Below are 21,525 nucleotides of genomic sequence, written 5' to 3'. Positions count from 1 at the left end.
CAATTCTTTATTCATTCTAGTAACGTTCCTTTTTGAAATAATGGCAATGTGAACGCAATTATTTGTGGATCGTGGTCCCAGAACAAGTCCACACTGTTTTTATTTTTCATTTGTCATTTTTGCTGTAGCTTGTGAAGTTCTCCAATTTTTTTGAAGTATAAAAGATGAATGTGTCATGATCCATGTCATGGTTGTAACTAGCACTGCTCAAGCCGAGCCGGCACCTTTGCTAACAAGGCTCTGCTGGATATGCTCTGTGTACTGAGGCCATTTATCAACTTCCATTTTCCTGGCATCAAGTAACTAAATAGATTACAGCAACAATAGGCAAGCGCAAGTTCGTGAGGCGCTCGGTGGTGTATTATGTTTAGCTGCTGGGGTGTTTTATCAGGTCGAGTTGAAAGGGGTTGGAGGGAGGGAGCCCGAGCAAGACTTTGATACTGTAAAAATAGACTTTAACGGACTGGCAGAAAACTAAGTTACCAAGAGTAACTTCAGTCCTTTGAGTACAGTCTGTGCTCCCTAAAGAGATTATTGCACCCTGATGATTCTCCATCTTTGCACATGGATTTAGTCGAGCCTACTCACTGTCAAATAATTGGAAACAAGACCTACAAATGAGGAGGGAGAAGCACTTTCTACCTTTTCACCAGGAATGACCTGAAAACTGAGCGGAGAGCAGTCCATGCATGAATAACGAAATAAGCTTTGATGCCTCCCAAAGAGATACAGCATGGTTATCATAAGTGAAGAGGAATTTGAAATAATTAGTTTGGGTTAAAAGAAACTACTGTCATTGTGTTTTTTTTTCTTTTTTTCTTCTAAGTTAATTTATGTGAAGTACTTCTGAGTAGCCAATGTGTTTTCTGCAGTCAGAGTGCTCTCTAAAAAAAAAAAAAAAAGCTTTCCCCATGGGTGAGCTGAAGCTAAAAGCTACTACAAATGGGGCCTCCTGAGAATCCCATTTTTTAAAATTTAAAAATTAAAATTATGTCATGGTGGTTTGACTTAATGCATCTCTTTGAGTCTTTGGTTTGTGGGCACAAATATGAATACAGCACCACTTTAGGAACCCAATCTACAGATTAAATCTTTCGAAGCTATGAATGTTTCATGGCTTTCAATAAAAATCCACATTACAGAAATATTGCCAGGACAACCTGGTCCATGCACTGCTTGTTTTTTTTTTTTAACAACAGGTTTATTTCAGAAACCTAAATCCGTGTTAGCAGATGGTTTTGAAAATCATCTGTAAATCCGTCTGATCATTTCTCCCATCATTGATGTTTTTCAACATAAACAAATGTTTATGCTTTCTTGTGTTGCGTCACAGCCAACTTTTAGGTTTTAGTGCAGTTACATGCATGCTTGGTTGAGCATGAATGTGAATATGAGGCAACTTCAGCCTGGCAGTTCTTGCACAGCTTTGCTCATTTCTCTGTTCTCTCCCTCTATGGCCAATGCAGCTGTCATGGGACGTTCGGAAAGTTTTCCAAAAGAGTGCAGTTTTTCCTGGTATTTTATTTATTTTTGTGTTTTTAGAAAGCTAAGTTTGGGGAATTCAGACGTTATGACATGTTAGCATAGCTGCGTGATCACGTTTAAAGCAGTGGTGGAGACTATCTGAGATACACTCCCAACTTCTGTTGAGACTGCTGACTGAAATGATTAAGTTTTGCTTTAATGCTATATTTGACATTATTGTGCACAAGCTAAAATTAATTTCCTTATTTTGGTTCATTGTTGGGTACAGTTTAATGCAAACAAGACACATACATTTATAGCACCTTTCTCTCTGTTAGTCCTGCAAGTGTGTTTTTATTACTAAAAGAAAGAAAAAATGTCCTGCTATCATCAGTCCCCTTGTGCGTTATGAGAAATGTGTTGCACTAATGTTTTTGCTAATTTGCTGTGATAAATTAAAAGGAAAGCCAACAGCGCAGACAAAATAGGCATTAGCCTCATATGAACAGGCCTTGGTGGTTTCAAAAGACATACTTTAATATGCATAAAACTGCTCTCTAAGAGTAAGGCACAGCCTCGCACCACAGATGCACCCGAGACAGATTCTGACAACCCCTCCATAAGATGTGTGGAGATAAAAGGCCTCTTTTCTGTAGGTGGAGACAGAAGACAGAGCTGGAAGGTAGAGATTCTGAGATTAATGAGAGCATGGCCTACTCAAACACCTTCTGATTCCTTTTTGTATGTCTTCCTCAGTAGTTTTACTTCACTTTTTCTCACTGTGTTTTAAAACTTTGTGCCGTCTATAATCCCCGCAGGGGTGAATACCACAGCATTCCTCTGTGCTTCCTTATGATGGCAAATTACTGATAGTTATGATTTTGGAGATGTTTGCAACAAACAGATAAACTCTAAATCTATTTTAACCCAGGACAGGTTAAATGAATGCTGCTTGTATCCCAGAGGAGTTAAAGTAGATTTATCTTCTAACCAAGAAGAATAGTTTTAATCCGTACAACAGTGCAGCTGTTCCAGAGGCAGCCTCTGACATTTTGTGCAAAACTTATTCTTTATTCTTACTTCAAAGATGCCTGCAAACTGGATACATCTGCACCGTGCCCTCTTTACATCCTGCCTAACTTACGACCCCATTAAAAAATATGTACCTATCAATTTGGTTCCCAAGTTTTTTTTATTTATTTATGTTGTTTATGTTTGTAGTTTTTGGTGCTGCAGAGAAATGTTTTGAGGAATGATTTGCTCTATTTTTTTGCATCTAATGTTGTCTAATACATCTTTGTAACACTATGTTTGTGCACTATGAGCACATATTTCTAGCTCATGCCAAGTGTGGTAACATATATTTTCAGGTGTTATGGATCTTTGTGGCAGTCATTTAAATGGAAGTTCACAAACAAATGTGTACACATTCTTAGCAACAAAACAACCAAACACTCTCCCCATAAATGGCTTTGGAGAAATACATTATTTAGTGTCTTTAGCTTATGTATCTCTTTGTTATTGTAACTACATACAGTGCTGTGAAAAAGCCACGAGTCACCCTTCATTTCTTCACATAGTGCCAGGGAAAAGGAGAATAGGTGGAGTGTTTTGCTGAAACATATGCAAACACAAATGAAAATACAGTACCATAAGGCAGAAACAGAGCTTGTACAATATTTTGTTTAACCATCTTTACTCTTCAATGCAGGCAGAATCCTCTTAAACAAGCTTTCTTGTAATATTTCAAAAGTTCAAACATGTCTATTTTACCTTTCAGTGATGGTTTAAACTTCCTCCTCTTTTTTCCCCATTTGGTCCTGCTCTGCCTCCTAGGTGTGTCTTTTTTTAAATCTTCTGGTTTTGGAGTCTTATTGCAAGCATTCCTTGGGCTTTGGGAAGCTCAGTTAGCTGCTCCCACATGCAAGCCACTTTTCCGTTGCCATGATTTTGCATCTTAACAGATGTAAAAAAAAAAAAAGTGCCAGAGTACCAGCACAAGTAATCTCAGCATCTCAGCATCCAAACCAGTATAGAAAAATATTTTAAAAAAATCTTTTTTTCACTGAATACAACCAATAAGAAAAATCTAGCCTAAAATGTACAGAAGATGCAAAGAAAGACGCAATATGTCCTGAGCCACTTCAGTAAGCTGCCACTAGTGTCATGCCATTTTAGAATAGTGTGTTTTAAAAGGCTTGAGGTCTGGGGAGGATTCATCACTCCATAAGACCTGTTCATCCCACTTTTTGTGTCATTTGGTATACCTCTGCCTTTGATCGCATTTTTGTTTTTAAAAATGTATATCCGTATTGTTTGCATTGTATGTTTGAGCAATTAGCCAAAGAAAATGCCATCATTATTAGAATTAAAAAAAATAATACTGATTAAAAAAAGTAAACAAACAACTGCTTATCTAAAATGCATTCTGTACTGAACTGATGACAATAACAGTCACGAATCCAAGCAATTATGAAGCAACTCAGCTTCATTGTTGGATAAACTTCCTCATCTAGAAAGCTTGTCAATCACTCCAACTGGCCGTGTCAGTCAGGTCAGTCACGCCCTCAAAGGCAAATCACTGAGGAATGATATCTTTTAAATTCAGAATTATTTTGGGAAGAAGCACCGTGAGAGCACCATGGGATGCAACGCAAATTTCCCTGCCTCTTTGCTTTGCGCTTTTGTCAGCATAAGATCTATTAGGCTTCATGCAACAACAAGGCTATGAAATCTTAGGAGTGGCTTTGCTTTCAAACTTACTTCAAAGCAGGTCTCCTTTCTGTCGCGAGAGATATGGTCATGAATACAGAGAGGATATTTTGTGTTCACGTCCCTATCATCCCAACCCAACACTGAATGTGGTTCATTCTCAGTGCTGTAACTTCCAGGAAAGCGAAAGCACGTTTTTATAATGATACTATTCTGACAACCTTGAATGATGATGGAAGTTGAGTTCTTTTAATTGGCTTTAAAGACGGGAGACACATTTAACAATGCTTTTTGGTGTTCAAGTATAATCCTGCTGCCATCTTGTTCCACACCTTCTGAGATGAACACACTGAGCAGGAAATGATGGACTAATTTTCAAATTTGACGCTATTAAGAACCGTGTTGCCAACTCATCTCACCTGTTTCTTTTTCTACAGATTTGGGAACTAGAGAGGTGCAAATCGGATTCCATACGTTTGTGATTGGATGTGAGAATACTTTGACCCTACAAAATTGAAGATGATGTTGCTATGGAAACTGCTGCTGCTGCAGTCACTTATGGGGTGCCTTGCAGGTAAAGTATCTTATTAAGAACTTCTGATGCATGCCAAAGCTGCCTTTGTGAAGTTTGATTCCTTATTCATATGTATTTGGGGCAGGTGGCAGTATGAAAGCTGAAGTTTCGAGAGGAGCTGCTTCAGGTGGATTAGTCATGTACTTTCTCCCACGGATATGAAATAATAAGAATGTTGAATCCCTTCAACAAGGATGTTATTGTTAAAGTAAACCGCCATCTGCCAAAGAGCTCCAATCCCACATAAAATACTGCCTCAGCTTTCCCTGTGGCCTTGTTTCTCATACTCACAAACTAAACGTTCATCACGCAGCATCAAAATTAATGTGATTGAGGGCAGTGTTAAGTTAATTTTAAGTTTCCAATTTTACTCCACAAATCACAAATAAAGCCAAGATTTTTTAACAAGAATGAAAAAAGTTCTATAAATCCAAAGATTTGGTTAAATTAATTGTGGCCCCATTAGAAGACATGGCATAAAAAACATCCAATAGATGATATCCAATGGTTATTCCAGTCTCACCAGAAATGTATAGTGAATATATTGTCCACATCTCCAAACGTAGCAATGTCACAATCCATGGTTGGAAACTTTGTGTAGGGCAGTGTCCACTTGACATTACAGGAGATTCCAGCCATGAATAGTAAAATGTGCAAATCCTAACCGTGTAACCATACCCATGTATTTTAATAACATCTAAATCTAACCATTTTTACCTTAACCCTTGCGAGTGAGATTTCTCCAGCGTTCTGCAGCATTGGTGCCAGGCAGGCTACACACTTGACTGCTCATGTGCATAACAAAGGCAAAAAAAAAGTTCACACTGGATTAAGCATTTATCTAAGTGGCCATTTGATCTTTCATTCTGAACTGCTTTGGAACAACTGTTGCAAATTTACTTGTATGCATAACCATCTTTCATTATAAAAGCCCTGGTAAGAGCAGGAGGGTTTCTGTCAATTTAAATACAGAGGGGGTACTAAAATAATCCAGTGCAGGAAGTGTTAGGTTTGTACTCACAGCTTGTCAAGTTAGTAGACTGTTTGCTACTTTGTTTATTCAGCTTCCTAGCAAACAGTTACTTAATAACACAATTTTTTGCATGCACACCTCGACCATCAGAAACAAAATCTATTACATCAAACAAACATATTTGTTATATTATAACAAATTATATCACTGGTATCGGCAAAGTTTAAGCTACCCTCCCATTTGATATTGTCAATTTATTTTTGACATTCTTTCTGCACATCCATCCCAACCCCGAGAAATTTTCTACTAACTCCCCGTTGTCACGTTCATGGGGTTTTCCCCATGTTATTAGTTCTGTGTTTGATCATGTTCATGTCTTAGTTTTTAAGTTCATGTTTAGTTAAGTTTTGCCATCTTTTGCCATTGTTTTTTCCTCAGTCCCCATGTTCAGGTCATTAGTTTCATTCACTTCACCTGTCCATTGTCATCAGCTGTACTCACTCACCAATCACCCTCCACAGTACTTAGTCTCCCAGTTTGCTCATGCCTATCCTCACCTGTCACTGTCACAGTAAGTTGCCTAGTCAAGCCTAGTCAAGCCTAGTCCAATAGAGTTAAAGTCAAGTCTTTTCTTTGCCATAGTGCCATGTTTTGTTTTACCATTGTCATGTTTGGTTTCGTCACAGTTTAGTTTTGGTATCCGGCTCAGCCGCGATTTATGTTGCCCTTCTCTTTGTGGAACAAACCAAGTTTTGTTTTTGAAGTATCTGCATCCGTATCCTTCCACGCCTTGCACCCACCCTTACCTGACGCCCGTGGGGATCTTGATACCCAGGATGAGAATCACTGTGCATTATTCTATACCAAGACACTCTTTGGTTGGCGAAAATAGTACATACAATACATTAAAGATTTATCAGTAAACAAAGTGCATTTCATGTCTTGAGAAATGGAATCAGTGTCGGCATAAATACTGTAACGATAACAAGACACAGAGGTACCTCTGCTGTTGTTATGTTACAATTACAATGTCAGAATGTAAGTGTAACGTTGGGCTTTGTTATGTGCAGTATATCTTTTAAATCAGTTCATTATTTTGTCACTCAGTGTACGTAGACTCATTGTTGGCTGGTCACCATGGCGATGGCAAAAAGACCCTGTTATGATCTCTGTTCCTATTTGAGAGGATGAAACTGGTGCAGGATTTTACAATAAGTCACGACTCAAGCTGTGATCCAGTGGAACAACTAATGAATCAATCAGTCAACGATAAATATAAAAATGGCAGAGGGAATGTTGTGGCAAGAGCAATTATTTTGTAACAGAGGTGCAGTAAAAGAAGATTGAATTCAGGGTTAATTTCTCATGTTGACATATTAAAATCTTTCAAGGGTTCTTTCCAATGTCCGTCATTCACTTACCGAGCAGTAAAGCTGAATTATAGCTTCATTATCCTGTGGTGCCCATTTTAGCCAGAGGCTCTGTGGCATTGATCACATTTTGATGGAGGACTTTAATTTATCTCCTTTACAAATAGGAGGGGTCACCTCGGAGCATCAGCGGAATCACTCAGAGTGTTTAATCAACAGGAATTACTCGTGTCATGAGGACGAACGAGGCCCCAAAGATGAGGAAAACCCTCCCGCTCATCAGTCAACACACATTAGGGCGGTTGTGAACCCCTTGTTCTCTACATAGCATAACCAGATTTCTCTAAATGATCTCTGGGCGTTGTATATGCCCTTACAGGGTTGCCATTGCGTGTCACTGCTTGTCTTCTGTTAAGTCTTACAATCCCTCTTCTCACATCAGACAGCTGGTGATAATCGACCAGAGCGCTGAAGATTCCTCATGGGGTTGTTTCCTCGCAGCTATCATTTATGTTATGGAGAAATCTGTCAAGAGTGCATGGTTTTCTTCTAGATTTTTTCAAGGATCACATTTTTGTTTATCTTGGGTCACACTAGACTTGTTGGACAAGTTGCAGCGACAATACGAATCTAAGGTTTCACATATTGGCATATGATGAATGTTTATCTGCTTCTTACAAGATTTTTAAATGGAGTAAATTCAACCTCAGATGAACAACAGCACATGCCATATTGCACCAGGTCATTGTTGAACATGACTAAGCCAAAATGCAGATGCAGTGTGTACAAAACTAAGTACAACCAATGAGTCAACAGCTTGTTGAACCACCTTAGCAGCAATAAGCTGAAGTAATCATTTGCTGTGTGATGTTATCAGTCTCACATCATTGGGGAGGAATTTTTGCCCACTGTTCTTTACATTGTTGTTTCAGTCCATTTGCTGCTGTGTTTGGGATCATTGTCCTGTTGATGACCCAGTGTCAGCCAAGCTTTATCTGTCAGACAGCCTCACATTTGACGATAGAATACTTTGGTATACAGAGGAGCTCATGGTCAACTCAATGTGCTCAGGTCCTGTGGCTGAAAAACAAGCCCAGATCATCAGCCCTCCACCACCGTGCTTGACAGTTGGTATGAGGTGTTTGTGCTGACATGCTGTTTGGTTTCCTCCAAACGTGCTGCAGTGCATTATGACCAAACATCTCCACTTTGGTCTGGTCTGTCCAAAGGACATTGTTCCAGAAGTCTTGTAGTTTGTTCAGATGCAGCTTTGCAAACCAAAGCTGTGCTGCCATGTTCTTTTTAGAGAGAAGAGGCTTTCTCCTGCAACCCTTCCAAGTCTTTTTCCCATTGTACTGTCGTGAACTTTGTACGTCGGTCAGTGGAATTGTGCAATGTATCTATGAGTTTTTTTGTTAGCTAATACAATTTATGATTGAATATTTATTTCATTGCAAAAAAAAAACACATGTTCCTGTGGTTTATGTTTCAAAATCTTTAACAAATCAGCAACCGCTACAGAAGTTGTCATTTAACAAACTCAATTGAAGTCTCCATGAGTTCAATTAAGTTTCACAATCATTTTATATTTTTGTACTTGTAAAAGCTAAAGCTCCCATGTAAAACGAAAAATCATCCAAACATGTCCAAATTCATGAAACTGATGAAAGTTTCCTGCCAAATCATTTTCCGCCGCAGTCTGAGTGACAGCCTCTGCCTTCTTCCCAGCTTCTCCTTTCATATGTCGAGGGATGGTTTGATTGAGCCTCGTATAATTGTAGCCCCAAATGTGAACTTACCGTTTTTTTCCTTTGTGCACTGGCGCTGAACTGGGGCTTTTGACATCGCCCATGCTTTGCAGATTCACACAATGTTTAAATAAAGCTCAAACATTAAACTTTTAAAGAAAGCTCATACACATAGCACAGAACATGAAGCTTGCTCTGCAAAAGCCCAGAGATTTTAAGCAGGCATCATAGACTCATAAAAGCTGAATAGATTTTACGAAGACTAAGTTTCTGTTTTGAGCAACAAGACAGAGTTTTTGTGTTTTGTTTGTTTTTAAGACAAAAGAAGATCTAATCAGCATAGCCAGGTCTCTACATGGCCTTCCTTATGATTCTTGGTCCACTTTTAACTTTGGACTGCTTTTCAAAAGAGAAAGCAGGTTATGAAGCAGGGAGAACTGCGTTAATGAGGAAACAGTTCTGATGTTTTTAAAGAACATTGTGGGAGTAGCAATGTGCACACAGAACATTAAACCACAGATGTGAAACTGTCGGACTTAAAATTGTTTCTCCACCTTGCACGCACAAAAATTACATTGGCTTGAAAGAAACTTTCATGAATATTGCAGCACAGATTTCTACACAGTTAAAAATTAGGTAACACATTTTCAGCTGTGCAGGAATTAGATTATTTTTTCCTTTGTTTCATGAACCTTTATGTTAGCCCCCACATTATTTCACACAACTAACCCAACAATTTCTCATATTGGAATAACACTCATACGATCTTTGTTTTGGTTTTAAATAATTTATTCTTTTACATTCTGATAATGCTTTCGTTCAGTTCCTGTGTTTTGCCTTCTGTGTTGTTTACCTCTCACCTGAGTTGGGCTGTCACGATGAGGGAACAACAGCAGTTGGGGTATGAGGTAACGGTATGTGGTATTATTGACAGGTATGGGGCGTGAAGGTTACTGGGTAAATTTTGTTGGTAAAGACTCTCACTATTTGCATTGAATCATTTTTATGATTTTTAATTGAACACTGGGACTCCAAGTCCCTGTGCTTCCAATGAGGAAGGAGGGGGAAAAAAAGACACTGCTATGACACTGCTACAACATGTTGAGGTCAAGGTTCTGAAGGGTGAGCCTGAAGCCCAGAGTCATAGGACGGGGATTCTCCAGTTGGCATCCATATGGACCCTGACGACAAGTTCGTTTTGCCATGAGAGACGTGCAGCCGTCTGAGGCTTAAAAGCGTGGTTTGACTGTGGGGAGCCTGTCTCACAACGGGAACCATCACATCTTATCCTGTCATAGGCAATGGCCTTCTGTGGTGGACGGAGGAAACCACATGACACCCAGGTGGTGGTGGACACATGTGTACCTCACGTTAACCAGCACTCAAGCCCTGTAAAGACACTGACAGCAGGCTGGGTGGGGAGATCATCTGAATCCTCTATTCGCAGTTCAGAAAGCAAGTTTTGCCACTCAATGTCAAACAACAGAAATTGATACTTGATCTGACATTCATTACATGAACTGTGAATCATGAAAAGAAAAAAAGGGAACTGTGCGATGTTGTCGGTTTCCCCACACCCATGTTCCCTCAGGCCAGGAATATGCTTCCTTTTAATTACTTATTGCACTTTTCCACTAGCTCGCTTCGGCTCTGCTCGACGCGCTATTGCGTGTTTCCACTAGCACGCCGTACCTGCAACTGGGACGATTTTCCGTATCACCTCAGCCCTGGTTCCAAGCGGGCCGAAGCGTTACTAAAACGTGATGTCAGCCGACTGCCTTCCACTGATTGGGCGATGAGTGTCGTCACTGGAAGCATCATAAGGCGGATAATAAAAGCTAGCGTTAGCAACCGTTAGCTTACCTCCAAACATTGTCTTTTTGAAGCTCGTAACAAAACTCTCCGGTACTTTTCAATACTGTCTTGTCTGGCGGCCCGGAGTCTTCTCTGGCTCTCTTCTCTTGCCTTCTGTGCGACAACAAGCCACAGGGTGAGCAGCAACACGCGCAGCCGTGTTACGACGACCCCGCCCACGTCGAGGAGGCATGAAGTATACTCGTTTGTAATGGAGACACAACCAAACCGAGCCACGGCGAGCTTTTGGAAAAGCGCCATTATACTTGTGTTTATCATGGCTGCGTATCATATAGTCTCGAGTGTCGTTTGTGCACGTCAACAAAAATTAACGCTGCACGTTTGCGTGCTCCAATACGTAGGTGACTGGTTGGGGCAGTGCAGGGCCAAAAGTCCGCAATTACCAAATTGTATTCGTACAGCTGTTTACTCTTGTGCACTCCCTTGTGTATGATCCCTGATTGTACTTGGTCATTGCTATTGCCTTTTTCCTTCCAAGTTTGGACAGTTTTTGGACCCTGCTTTGTCTTTAAGTTCATGGTGTTCAGGCCACATGGACTGCTTATCTGTACTTGACCTACCTGTACAGACCATTGGATTTTACATGGCTGTGTTCTGTGTTTGGGTCCTCTATCCTGTCAACACAATCACAGATATAGCCATGATCTGTGATGGGGAACAGCTGCAAGTTTATCAGAAGAATGATGCTCAGAATGCTGACCAAAAAATCTTGGCTTTCACGTGATGCAGAGTGTGAGAACAGATTTTTTAAGCTGAGAGGGCGTCATGATGGCTGGAGGAAAAGAAATCGTATATATGTTTTTTCAGTATTAGTTACACTACTCAGCCTGGAGTGTTCTAAGTTAATTTGTTTTTCATGCACAAATGAGTGAAAAATTCAATAATAACAATTGCTATTAGAAACTAAAAATCCAATTACATTTTTTAATTATTCACCTATCTATAGTCTGCAGTGACAGGCAGCGGGCAGAGCATTGTTTTAGTCCTGACACAATTTCACAAGGATTTGTCACACATTTTCCAATCATTACTGGTGGACATAATTGCATTTTAGTCACCACATCTATTGTAGAGATACATACATAAATGTGCTTAGTTTCCTTAATAAACATCTAGTGTAAAATGTCATAGTTAGCAGTAATTGTACAAAACCACATTCATTGACACCATATCTTCCAAACATGCATCTGTAATTTAAAAAATGCATGTTTTTCTTATCTAATTCAAACATATGCATTACCATTATGGCTAACATGGGCATAGTGGTTTTCCTTTGTTCATTTTAAGCCACATATTCCATCCTGCTGCTGTAAATGCTCACCAGAGTCAAACGTGCATCAATCGAAGCTAAACGTAGTCCCCATCTTCTTTAATTATTGCCTGCTGAGGACTGCAGTGCCTTTCTCTGTAAAGAAATAGTTTTTTCCTTTTCTCATTAAATCAAGCAAAGTATTTGCGAAACATTTTCACATATTTCTTCTTCAGTAGCATTTAATAGCTATATGAAAAAACATTGTATGGGATACCATGTGAGGATATGACCTTTCAACTGGTTAGCTTGCTAGGAGGCTAGCAGCTGCATTATTCGTCACAGTGGTCTCCTCACACAATTGTTGCTCACCATGCATCTCGAATCTTAACTCCTTGCTTGTTGCACCATCTTATTCTACAGCATGACAGATGCAAGGGCCCTTTACTTCCTATTTACACTGAGGTCCAAAAAGGAGGAGGAGCCCACTATATTTGATGCATTCAACTTAAGACCAAATAGTGTGTGTGTATGTGACCATTCTTCCAGAAGTGCATTCGTGAGGTCAGACACTGATGTTGGACGAGAAGGCACAGTCTCCGCTCTAATTCATCCCAAAGGTGTTCTATCAGGTTGAGGTCAGGACTCTGTGCAGGCCAGTCAAGTTCTTCCACACCAAACTGGCTCATCCATGTCTTTGTGGACCTTGCTTTGTGCACTGGTGCGCAGTCATGTTGGAACAGGAAGGGACCATCTCCAAACTGTTTCCACAAAGTTGGGAGCATGAAATTGTCCAAAATCTCTTGGTATGCTGAAGCATTCAGAGTTCCTTTCACTGGAACTAAGCCCAGCTCCTGAAAAGCAACCCCACACCATAATTCCCCCTCCACCAAACTTTACACTTGGCACTCGCAGCGTGCTTTACACCACTACATCTGACGCTTTGCATTGCACTTGGTGATGTGTGGCTTGGAAGCAGTCTGCATGCCTAGGTGCTGAATTTATACACCTGTGGCCATGGAAGTAATTGGAACACCTCAATTTAATTATGGATGGGTGAGTGAACATAGTGTATGTGCCTGGTGTATAAAAGGTGAGAAACATGTTTTCTTAGAAAAAAAGCATTCTGTCAACGAAAGACAGAGTAATTTGAACACCACGCCTCTTCAGTCAATTATCAAAGTAGCCTTCCGAAGCCATGGCTCTGGCCTGATAGCTGCCTCTGGCCTGCCTAGCCATGGTAGTTGCTGGCTGTTGTACCCGTCATTCAGCTGCTCATATCCCTGGTTCAGCCACCCATGGATGCTAGCTGCTAGCCTCCTAATGATTGACTACCTGGTCACTTTGGTCAAAGACTTGACCATAGCATAGCATAACATTACAGGAAACAAGTAAGGCAAGTGTGACCTGCTGGTGGCAGAGATTTGGGTGGGGCTAGATCAGCATCCCCATTCACTGAGTAAAGAAAAAGGTATGGTCATCATCTTTCTTTAAGCGATTTTAAGCTGTGACAGTTTTCTTTTTATAATAATATGGAAAACTTAAAAATGTACAATGTTAAGTAATTCAAATAAACTTTTATGGGATTAATAACTTCTGAATGGGGAATATAATGGAAAAGTTCTTGTTCAGGAGATAAATCTATACACTGGTGCAATTCTGTTCATTAAGTGTGAAAACAGAGTGAGCAGTGAGTTCAGTGTGATTCACTCTGAAGAGTAAAAAATGAAAGCAGAGTGGTGCAGCTGTACTGAACCCTATTATCGCTAATTGAAAATATCTCTGAAATTTGGCTTTGTTTTGCTTGTGACATCACAAGTAGCATGTTTAAACTTTTTTCTTTTGACACATGTCCACTTGCCTTCTTAAGCTGATTAGATCCTTTCCAATTAAATCATTTCACATTGCCAGTAGAAGTGTGTACCCTCAGTGCTCCGAGGGCTACAACAATCTATGACAACTAACATTACACCGTGTGTTATATGCTGTGTTGGACCACAGTTTCTGATTAGAATGACTGTGAAAACCTGGAGTTGGCATCAGCCTTCAAATACAATGGTGTGCTCGCATAAAATAAAAAGCTAATTTGCAGCACAAACCCAAAATTAAGAGAAAAACATAAGTAGACACATTTTATCTAGTATCACTGGAAACTGAAGTTGCATCTATGTTACACATCCTGAGGCCACCCAGTCTCAACAGAAATCATGTAATACATACATTTTTCTAATTGTTAAATGCGTAATAGAGTATCAATCCATGGTTGTAAATCCTGAGATGGTAATGTGTCCTATCCCTATTGCTTTCTGTTGGGTAGCTTTCATGTGACACAATGGTAATCAGGAGATGTGCATAAAAAATGTGTAAATTGTAACTATGTAGATTTTTTTCAATGATCAAATAATGTATTTTGTATCATGTAGATCTAACCTAACCTGATGCTAGCTACGTACTTTTAATGCCTAACCCTAAGCTTTCACAGGTTAGAGTGTAGGCGACAGTTTCTTCCTTTCTGATGCAATGCCACAAATGTCCTAGTTAACAAGTTTAAAAAAATATCTCTGAACAGTAATTGATGTGCATGCTGTATATTTTCCATTACGCCTCCCTTTCAACAGCCTGGGTGGCAGTCTATAGGAGGCAAGAAAAACAAGGAAAGAAAATATAGAATATTTGTATATATAATATGTCCACAGACTTTATGTACAACTTATTAAATTTTACTTCCTTGGTCCATAGTACTTAATAGATCGTATTTGCTAGGTTTTCAAGTTATAGGCATAAACAGCCAACATGTGTTTACCCTTTTCTCAAGCACTTCACATTTTTTCGATAAGATTGATTTAAGAGGAAAAAAATGATAATTAGGTTAATGATAATCAGGTGTGAGGAGGGCAGACATAAATAATATATCATGTAAATGATAATTATCCAAAGGTGTTTGTTTCTTCAGAAGTTACAAACAAATCGAGCAATTAAATAGATTATATCTCCATTAGTTATAATAAATGATTCACTGTGTCAGCACCTTTAATATTTCATACGAAGAGATAACTGCCTCCAGCTCACTGCTGATATGAAAACCTATGCTAATATGACACAGCTTCCTGTCTTCCATAGATTTAGAAATACTTAGGAGATTTTTAATTTATTTATTTGAATATTCATTAAGGGGTATCATTTATGGATCTTTTGGGGATTGTATGTAGCTTTTTTTTTGTTTTAAAGCTTTCTTGACCTAAGTAGTGTTTGCTATGCACACTTGCTTTTTACAGCACTACATGATTTATGGTTCTACTACCTATCTCTTGTGGGAACTGCCCTGTATGATCAAATTTGTGCTTGCTGTTAGGCACTGAGCAGCTACTTTGCTCAAGATTAGTTCCTGAGGGTGGGGTATGTGTCCGTGTGTGTGTGTGTGTGTTTGTGATTGTGTGTGCAGATTGAATCAGTTCAATTTTCTTACTTCCACTCAAGTTAGAGTATCCGCCAATACATATCTCCCATCTGTAATATTGAATGCATCGCAGGTTTTGTTTTACAGAACCCACTGAGAGTGTTGTTGCTGTGCTTACAACTAAATAAATACTGAAAAGCATTTTTCATGTCCTGTCAACTACTGAAACAAAGAAAATGTCAGACAGAAACTCAGGATAAGAAAGGGTGATACTTTATTTATCTCCTGATGGGGAAACAAGATAAAGTAGCACAAGAGACAGACTAAGAAAAACAATACTCAGATAAGAAGCCATTTTATTAAAGTAAAAAAAAAAGAGAATAAAGCAAAGAAGGGATATTAGTTTCATTTTTTTTCAAATGTGTTAGAATAAAAGGATCTCAAAGGAAGTGATGTGTTGAGAACCCTTTTCTCTTCTTATGCTGGTCCTGACCCTTTTCAAAACACAAAGCTGCCCTTTTACACCTGAAAAGAATAGGATTAATTTGAGATGCTCAAATTATTAATGTTCAGTCTACATTTTAGACATGTATGATTTACTAAGTTAAATATATAGAGTCACCATGGACTTTTTAGGGTTTAATGAATGAAGGGGATAATGTCTCTCATGAAGCATGCTACAGTGCTTCTTTATAAGATAAATGTAATCACTGAAAAGCTTTCAGGATTTAAATGATTCCATCATGTGCAATCTGTTTACATCAACAACCACCATCTGGCTGCGAAGCACAGAAATCTGCTCACAGGTCCTCAAAACCAGTAAATTATAGCTAAATATTTAAATAATCAAAAATAACAAATGACAATCTGATTGTCACTGATGACATTTTTGTTATCGTAGAGGGCTCCTCTGAAGTGAAAACTTAAAAGAAGCGCCTGGAAAAAGAAGCTGTTTGAAAATAATCAGAGGAATTTTCGCTGCAGTTTTTTATGGTGCTAAACCAAAGTAGGTCATGGAGGGGAAACAAAAGAAAAATGGGAGAAAAAAAACTTCTTTTGGTTATGGGTGCACAATTATAATGACCCAAACAATGATGATGGAATCGTGAATATAATCACTGCATAGAAGAGAAAAGAGTGTGAAGAGTTGAAGCCACTCATATTGTCACACATGAAAGTAATGTGCAGAGCAGGGTAGAATTGCTTTTTTTTTTTTTTTTAAATTACATTAATACACTGTTCAGTTTGGATGTCATTCACTATTTATGGAGTAGTGCCTGTGAAATGAGCCCTCGCTGTGAAAACATATGCAATACATCAGTGTCCTGACTCTAGAAAATGATTTTATCCAGCTCAGTGAGCCACTTATGTCCTGTGACAGAACTATCTATTCTAATCGTCGAGGAAAGCATGAAAGATGCATGCAGTTATTCTCCATTCTCATCACCTTGAACCCACACACTGCATGAAGCCTTTTGCGTCTTCGCAGTGTAGCCCGGTCGTTCAGCTCAGCAAGCATGCAAGCAGCTCAGGAAAATAAACTTTCCTTGAGGTTCCGGTGTTGCACTTGTGTTTGCTACACTCGCAGAACCTTGTGTATTATCTCAGTCACAAAGGGCAGCATGACTAATGAACTCCGCATAGAAAAACAAAACCTGCACTGGTTGCTTGATCTGCCTCCTCAGAAGGTGTGCTTACTGTGCTAACTTTTGCTTTACTGTTCAAGGCAGGCCTTTGTGATAGAGTAAAGTGTATTTCACTAAGTGGACTTACTTAGGTGCTTCTCAACCCAGTTGTTTAAAGCTTATTTATGCTCAGCCATGCTCCATAAATTCATGCTGGTCCCTGCATTTGGATAAAAGAGATTTTTTTTCCCCCTTGTTGTTTTCTTCAAACTGTCACTTGTCAGAACGGAAATTGCTCTTTGACAGACCAAAACAGCTCTACCATGAATTCTAGCTGCATAGTGGGAGATGAGGAAGGGGCTGATATCCACTTATTTGTAACTCTTGCCTGTCAGTTTAGCTACATTTTTTTTTACAATGATATTATAACAAAGGCAAAATAGAATAGATCACAACAATTCTCTCAAACTCTAACTGACCCTTTTTACCATATTGAGAGGCAAATTCTACAGTAATTGGCGACAAAAAAGAACTTGACGCCGAATACGGAGGTGCAGTAAGTGGCGGTTCATGATCTGGACTGCAGTGATCAAGCAAATTTTAAGATAACAATTTCAGTAACTGTCATTTTCTGCATGCAAAGCAGACATCTAAAATCGTATCACTTCTACACAGTTTATCAGTTGGAAATAGTGACTTGAAGAAGTTAAAAGAAACTACTTAAAAAAAAACGCTTTCTGTCCTCCACCCTGATGTATCCCTTTAGTGTGGTTGTTCATGCAGCCTGATATGATCTATTTACTTGTGGAGAATATATAACTTTATATGTAAAATCTGTGTCCATGAAAGTACAGTACAGTACAAGCATTGTAAAAAGAATGTACTTTAGTCCAAACAATGATCTTTTTCTAAACAAGTAGTTCTGATTTTTAGCTCTCACCAAGTGACATAATTGGCTGAACCCACCTAGGAAGTGACAACGTTTCATTATAACATGGATGTGGTTGTAACCATGGCAGCCAGTGGCGTGCCATCCCTGGAAGTGATGGTGGTGCTGTGAATAGAATGTATTTTGGGCTTAACTATGAAAATTTTATAACCTTAACCAAGTAATTATTCCCCTAACCCATCCAGAAAGTGCCAAAAGTGATATGGAAGTGTTGCGTTATCAGCTAAACAGTCAGAAGTAAAAAAGCTGTTGTCATGTTGGTCTTTAACTTATGTCATGAACACACAAATAATTGAAAGTGCTGTGTGGTAGCATATCATCCAAGTAATAGGTAATAGGCCGTATTTAGGGGTACGAACAAACGACTTATATGATTGTTTCAGTTGGAGGACTTATTTCGTTTCGTGAATGCAGTTTTGTTCCTCCTTATTGTGGCTTAATATTACAGCATCAAAAGTAGAATGTTGAATTCTGTTAAGCAAAATCATTGTATAAAAAAACTGATTTTCAGGATTCATATTTTCTGGTTTTGTTCGTTTCTGGACTTAAGTTGCAGATTAAATTGATGCAGTTAAGTTTATATGATATATTACATGGAGTGGATTCTTGATGGATGATGGATCACCTGCACAGCTCATGAGCTTCTTGACCTGGTCTCCATCATAAAACACGCATTCAGTATATTTGGCGTGGAGAGTTGTTTCTGAAAACTGTGCTGAGTGTCCATGAGCCATTCCACCGATTTAGAGTTGTTTCGCAGCCGTTTTAGGTGTAGTGCGGAGATTAACCAAGAACCGCCTCTTCGTATGAAGGAACAGTTTGTGGGATTTAGTGACATTGATGCAGTCATTCGCTCCCCAACTTTATAATTTCCTTCCCAAGTGTTAAAAAGATAAAAACAGCTATTTGTGAGTAGAGCCAGTGTTGTTGTTTTGACCATTCTTGGCTTCTCTAAAAACATGGCAATGCAACATGGTAGACAAAGACATCATTTATGAATATTGGCTTGCTCCACAGCCAATACAGTATGGACAACGAAACTTTAAATGTCTTCTGATAGAGTCAGGATCTCTCAGACTGGCACCGATAGAATAATATTCAATCAATATAAATTTGATATGAATAATTGTTTTTATAAATTTTCTTGTTTTTGCTTTAAAGTGTTGAGACACATGAATCAATTTTTTTTGTAGGAATCAAATCTGGTAAAATAAAACGGTAACTGTGACATAGTTTCTTAATAACATTAAACCCATTTTTGTATTCTTGTTCTGCAAATTCTTCTTACACATCAACTGACGTTGCAGACAACCAACGTTGCAGACAACCTGCACTAAGATAAAATCATCAGTTAAGGGTAATCTGAATCAGAAAAAAAACATCTTACTAAGCTTAATATATCTATTACCCAAACATCAGACATGACGGCAACCATACTTTCGGTTACCTGATTCTTATTCATGTCCCTGTCAACTTTGTCAGCTGTGTTTCCGCAGCCAGTGCAAGTCTTCATCTAAACTGCTTACCAAGCAGCTTAGCAAATCTAGTCACAGGCTTGGAGAGTGCCTTTGCTGAGACAGACGCATAGCTGGGGGGAATTGTGAAGCCATTTAACCATGTGTCACCCCAAGACTGGATTCACTGAGAGTCATGTTCGCGACCGCCGCGAGCCTACTGTCATTCCAAATAGGGAAATAGGACAAGCTGCTGAAGTCATGGCAAATGGTTGAGAATGCTGACGTGAAAAAACAAGGTTAAAGCAGCATTTTATATTATCCTTATTATGCCAAATGAACAAGAATCCTGCTTGTGCACACACATTTCTAAACTGCAGTACAGCTGTTCGCAACTCCAGTCATGAAGATTGTTGGGGACGTCCCATCTGTTTCGATTAATGGACTTAATTCTATTTAATTCAAAGTTTTTTGTGTTAAGAGTCACTTTAAAGCTGACTAACGTAGGAATAGCGTGTAAAACTACGTTATTTGCACAAGTTAGTTGTAGAGTTGTTTACAGAGTACTCGTCTGTGCATTATTGCACTTTTAACAAAACAACAGCAAATGCCATGTGAGAATAGCATTTAAAATTCCTCTTTTAGTTTCCAATTTTTTACTTTTTTTCCAATTCATTATAAATACTACAACTATAGTGTGTGCTACTGTTAATGCGCAAGAATTTACGCATGAACATTCATACAAGATTACTACGCCTTTGCTTAATGTTGTCTTGAATGCAGCCAAATGTTAAAATATTAAAAGTTTTTTGATTGCATCTCTCCTCGGAGAAGCCGAAACTCATATAACAAAGGTAGTTTTCACATACAATGGAACACTAATGGTCGCCATAATAATACAAATATGCATTCAGTTCACACATTCCACTCAGAACGTATAGCAACTGAACCTCCAAAAGTAAGAAAAAAAAAAAAAGTCAATTCAAACAGTTTTTCTCAAAGAAACTGTAAAAAAGATTCTCAGGTTGGGGGAACATTTATGTATTTTAAATTATCCAGACCGAACACACAGTGTAATGACTTGCTCGAGCAGATTTTCTATTGATGCTAATAGGCTGAATTAATATATTGAGTTATCTGGAAAGACTGATAGATGACTTGTAGGCCTAATTATGAGATTCCATTAAAGAGTTCCCCGTGGAGGTGTTATGGCAATTCTTACTCAAGCATGCAGTGAGAATGCTGATCCATTTGCCCTGAGAGTAAATGATGAGGCGGCTGCAATATTCAGTAATATAAACTCCAGGGCTGAGTTGTTGCACAGCCATGGTTCCCACTTCTACTCTGCTCCCGTAAAAACGATAGCTATATCTGATATGATATCAAACGTGTGAGAGTACAGGCTCAGCAACAGGCAGCTGCTTCCTGTTTGTGCTGGTGGACGGGTTATGAGCATGCGGGGCCTCGTTGCCTGTACTTGAAAACATACTTTAAAAGTAATGAAGTCAGATGGCACTATCTACTCAGTACATTAAGATACTGATGACAACAGATGGCACTCTTTAGCATAACAAGGAGTCCCTCCTTTGCCAGTTTGCTGAGTTATGATTTGTATTTGTTCTGGCGATGAACATTTTACTCAGCTGTGATGTCATCTTTTTAGAATTGACATTTTAGCACGGCTTTTTTAAAGATAATGGTAAACACGGATTGTAGTAAATAAAACGAATGGGTCTTTTCAATGGCTTACTGTCGGACTAACTCATAGCATGAAAAGCACAGGTCTAACCATTACTGCACCGTGCCTCATATACTGCCACGTGTGTATGGGTTAGAGCCAGTTATTATTAGCGGCATTTGTAAATAAGGTGTAAACAAGCAGAAGTACCATGTCTGTTCCAGAATTTGTCATTTAAAATTTAGAATTTGTAAAATAAAATAATTACACATTGAATCAATGCAGGAAACCCTTGCAGTCCTTTGAAAACCAATGGAATTACTTTCTTAATTGCATTGGCGCTATTTGCCATGCACACGCAGTGTTTAGAGGACTTGACTGGAGGGCTTCTGCCTTTCCCAAGCTGGCCAATAGTGAATACGCCAATTAAGCCATGGGGTTTTCTTCCTTATTTCCA

The 21,525-nt window shown here is 38.9% G+C and overlaps 1 protein-coding gene across 1 annotated transcript in view; it reads left to right on the top strand.

Annotated features, from left to right (window-relative positions):
- Positions 1-21,525, top strand: part of cntn4 (contactin 4) — a 201,273-nt gene that overhangs the window by 13,985 nt on the left and 165,763 nt on the right. The window contains exon 2 of the mRNA XM_075460236.1: positions 4,614-4,750. Within this exon, the coding sequence (XP_075316351.1) occupies positions 4,696-4,750 (55 nt within the window). The 5' untranslated portion in view covers positions 4,614-4,695. The remainder of the gene's footprint in view (positions 1-4,613; positions 4,751-21,525) is intronic.

The sequence above is a fragment of the Odontesthes bonariensis genome, chromosome 3 (assembly GCF_027942865.1).
Source record: "Odontesthes bonariensis isolate fOdoBon6 chromosome 3, fOdoBon6.hap1, whole genome shotgun sequence".
Classification (NCBI taxonomy): Eukaryota; Metazoa; Chordata; class Actinopteri; order Atheriniformes; family Atherinopsidae; genus Odontesthes; species Odontesthes bonariensis.
This window is presented reverse-complemented; position numbering and strand designations above follow the sequence as displayed.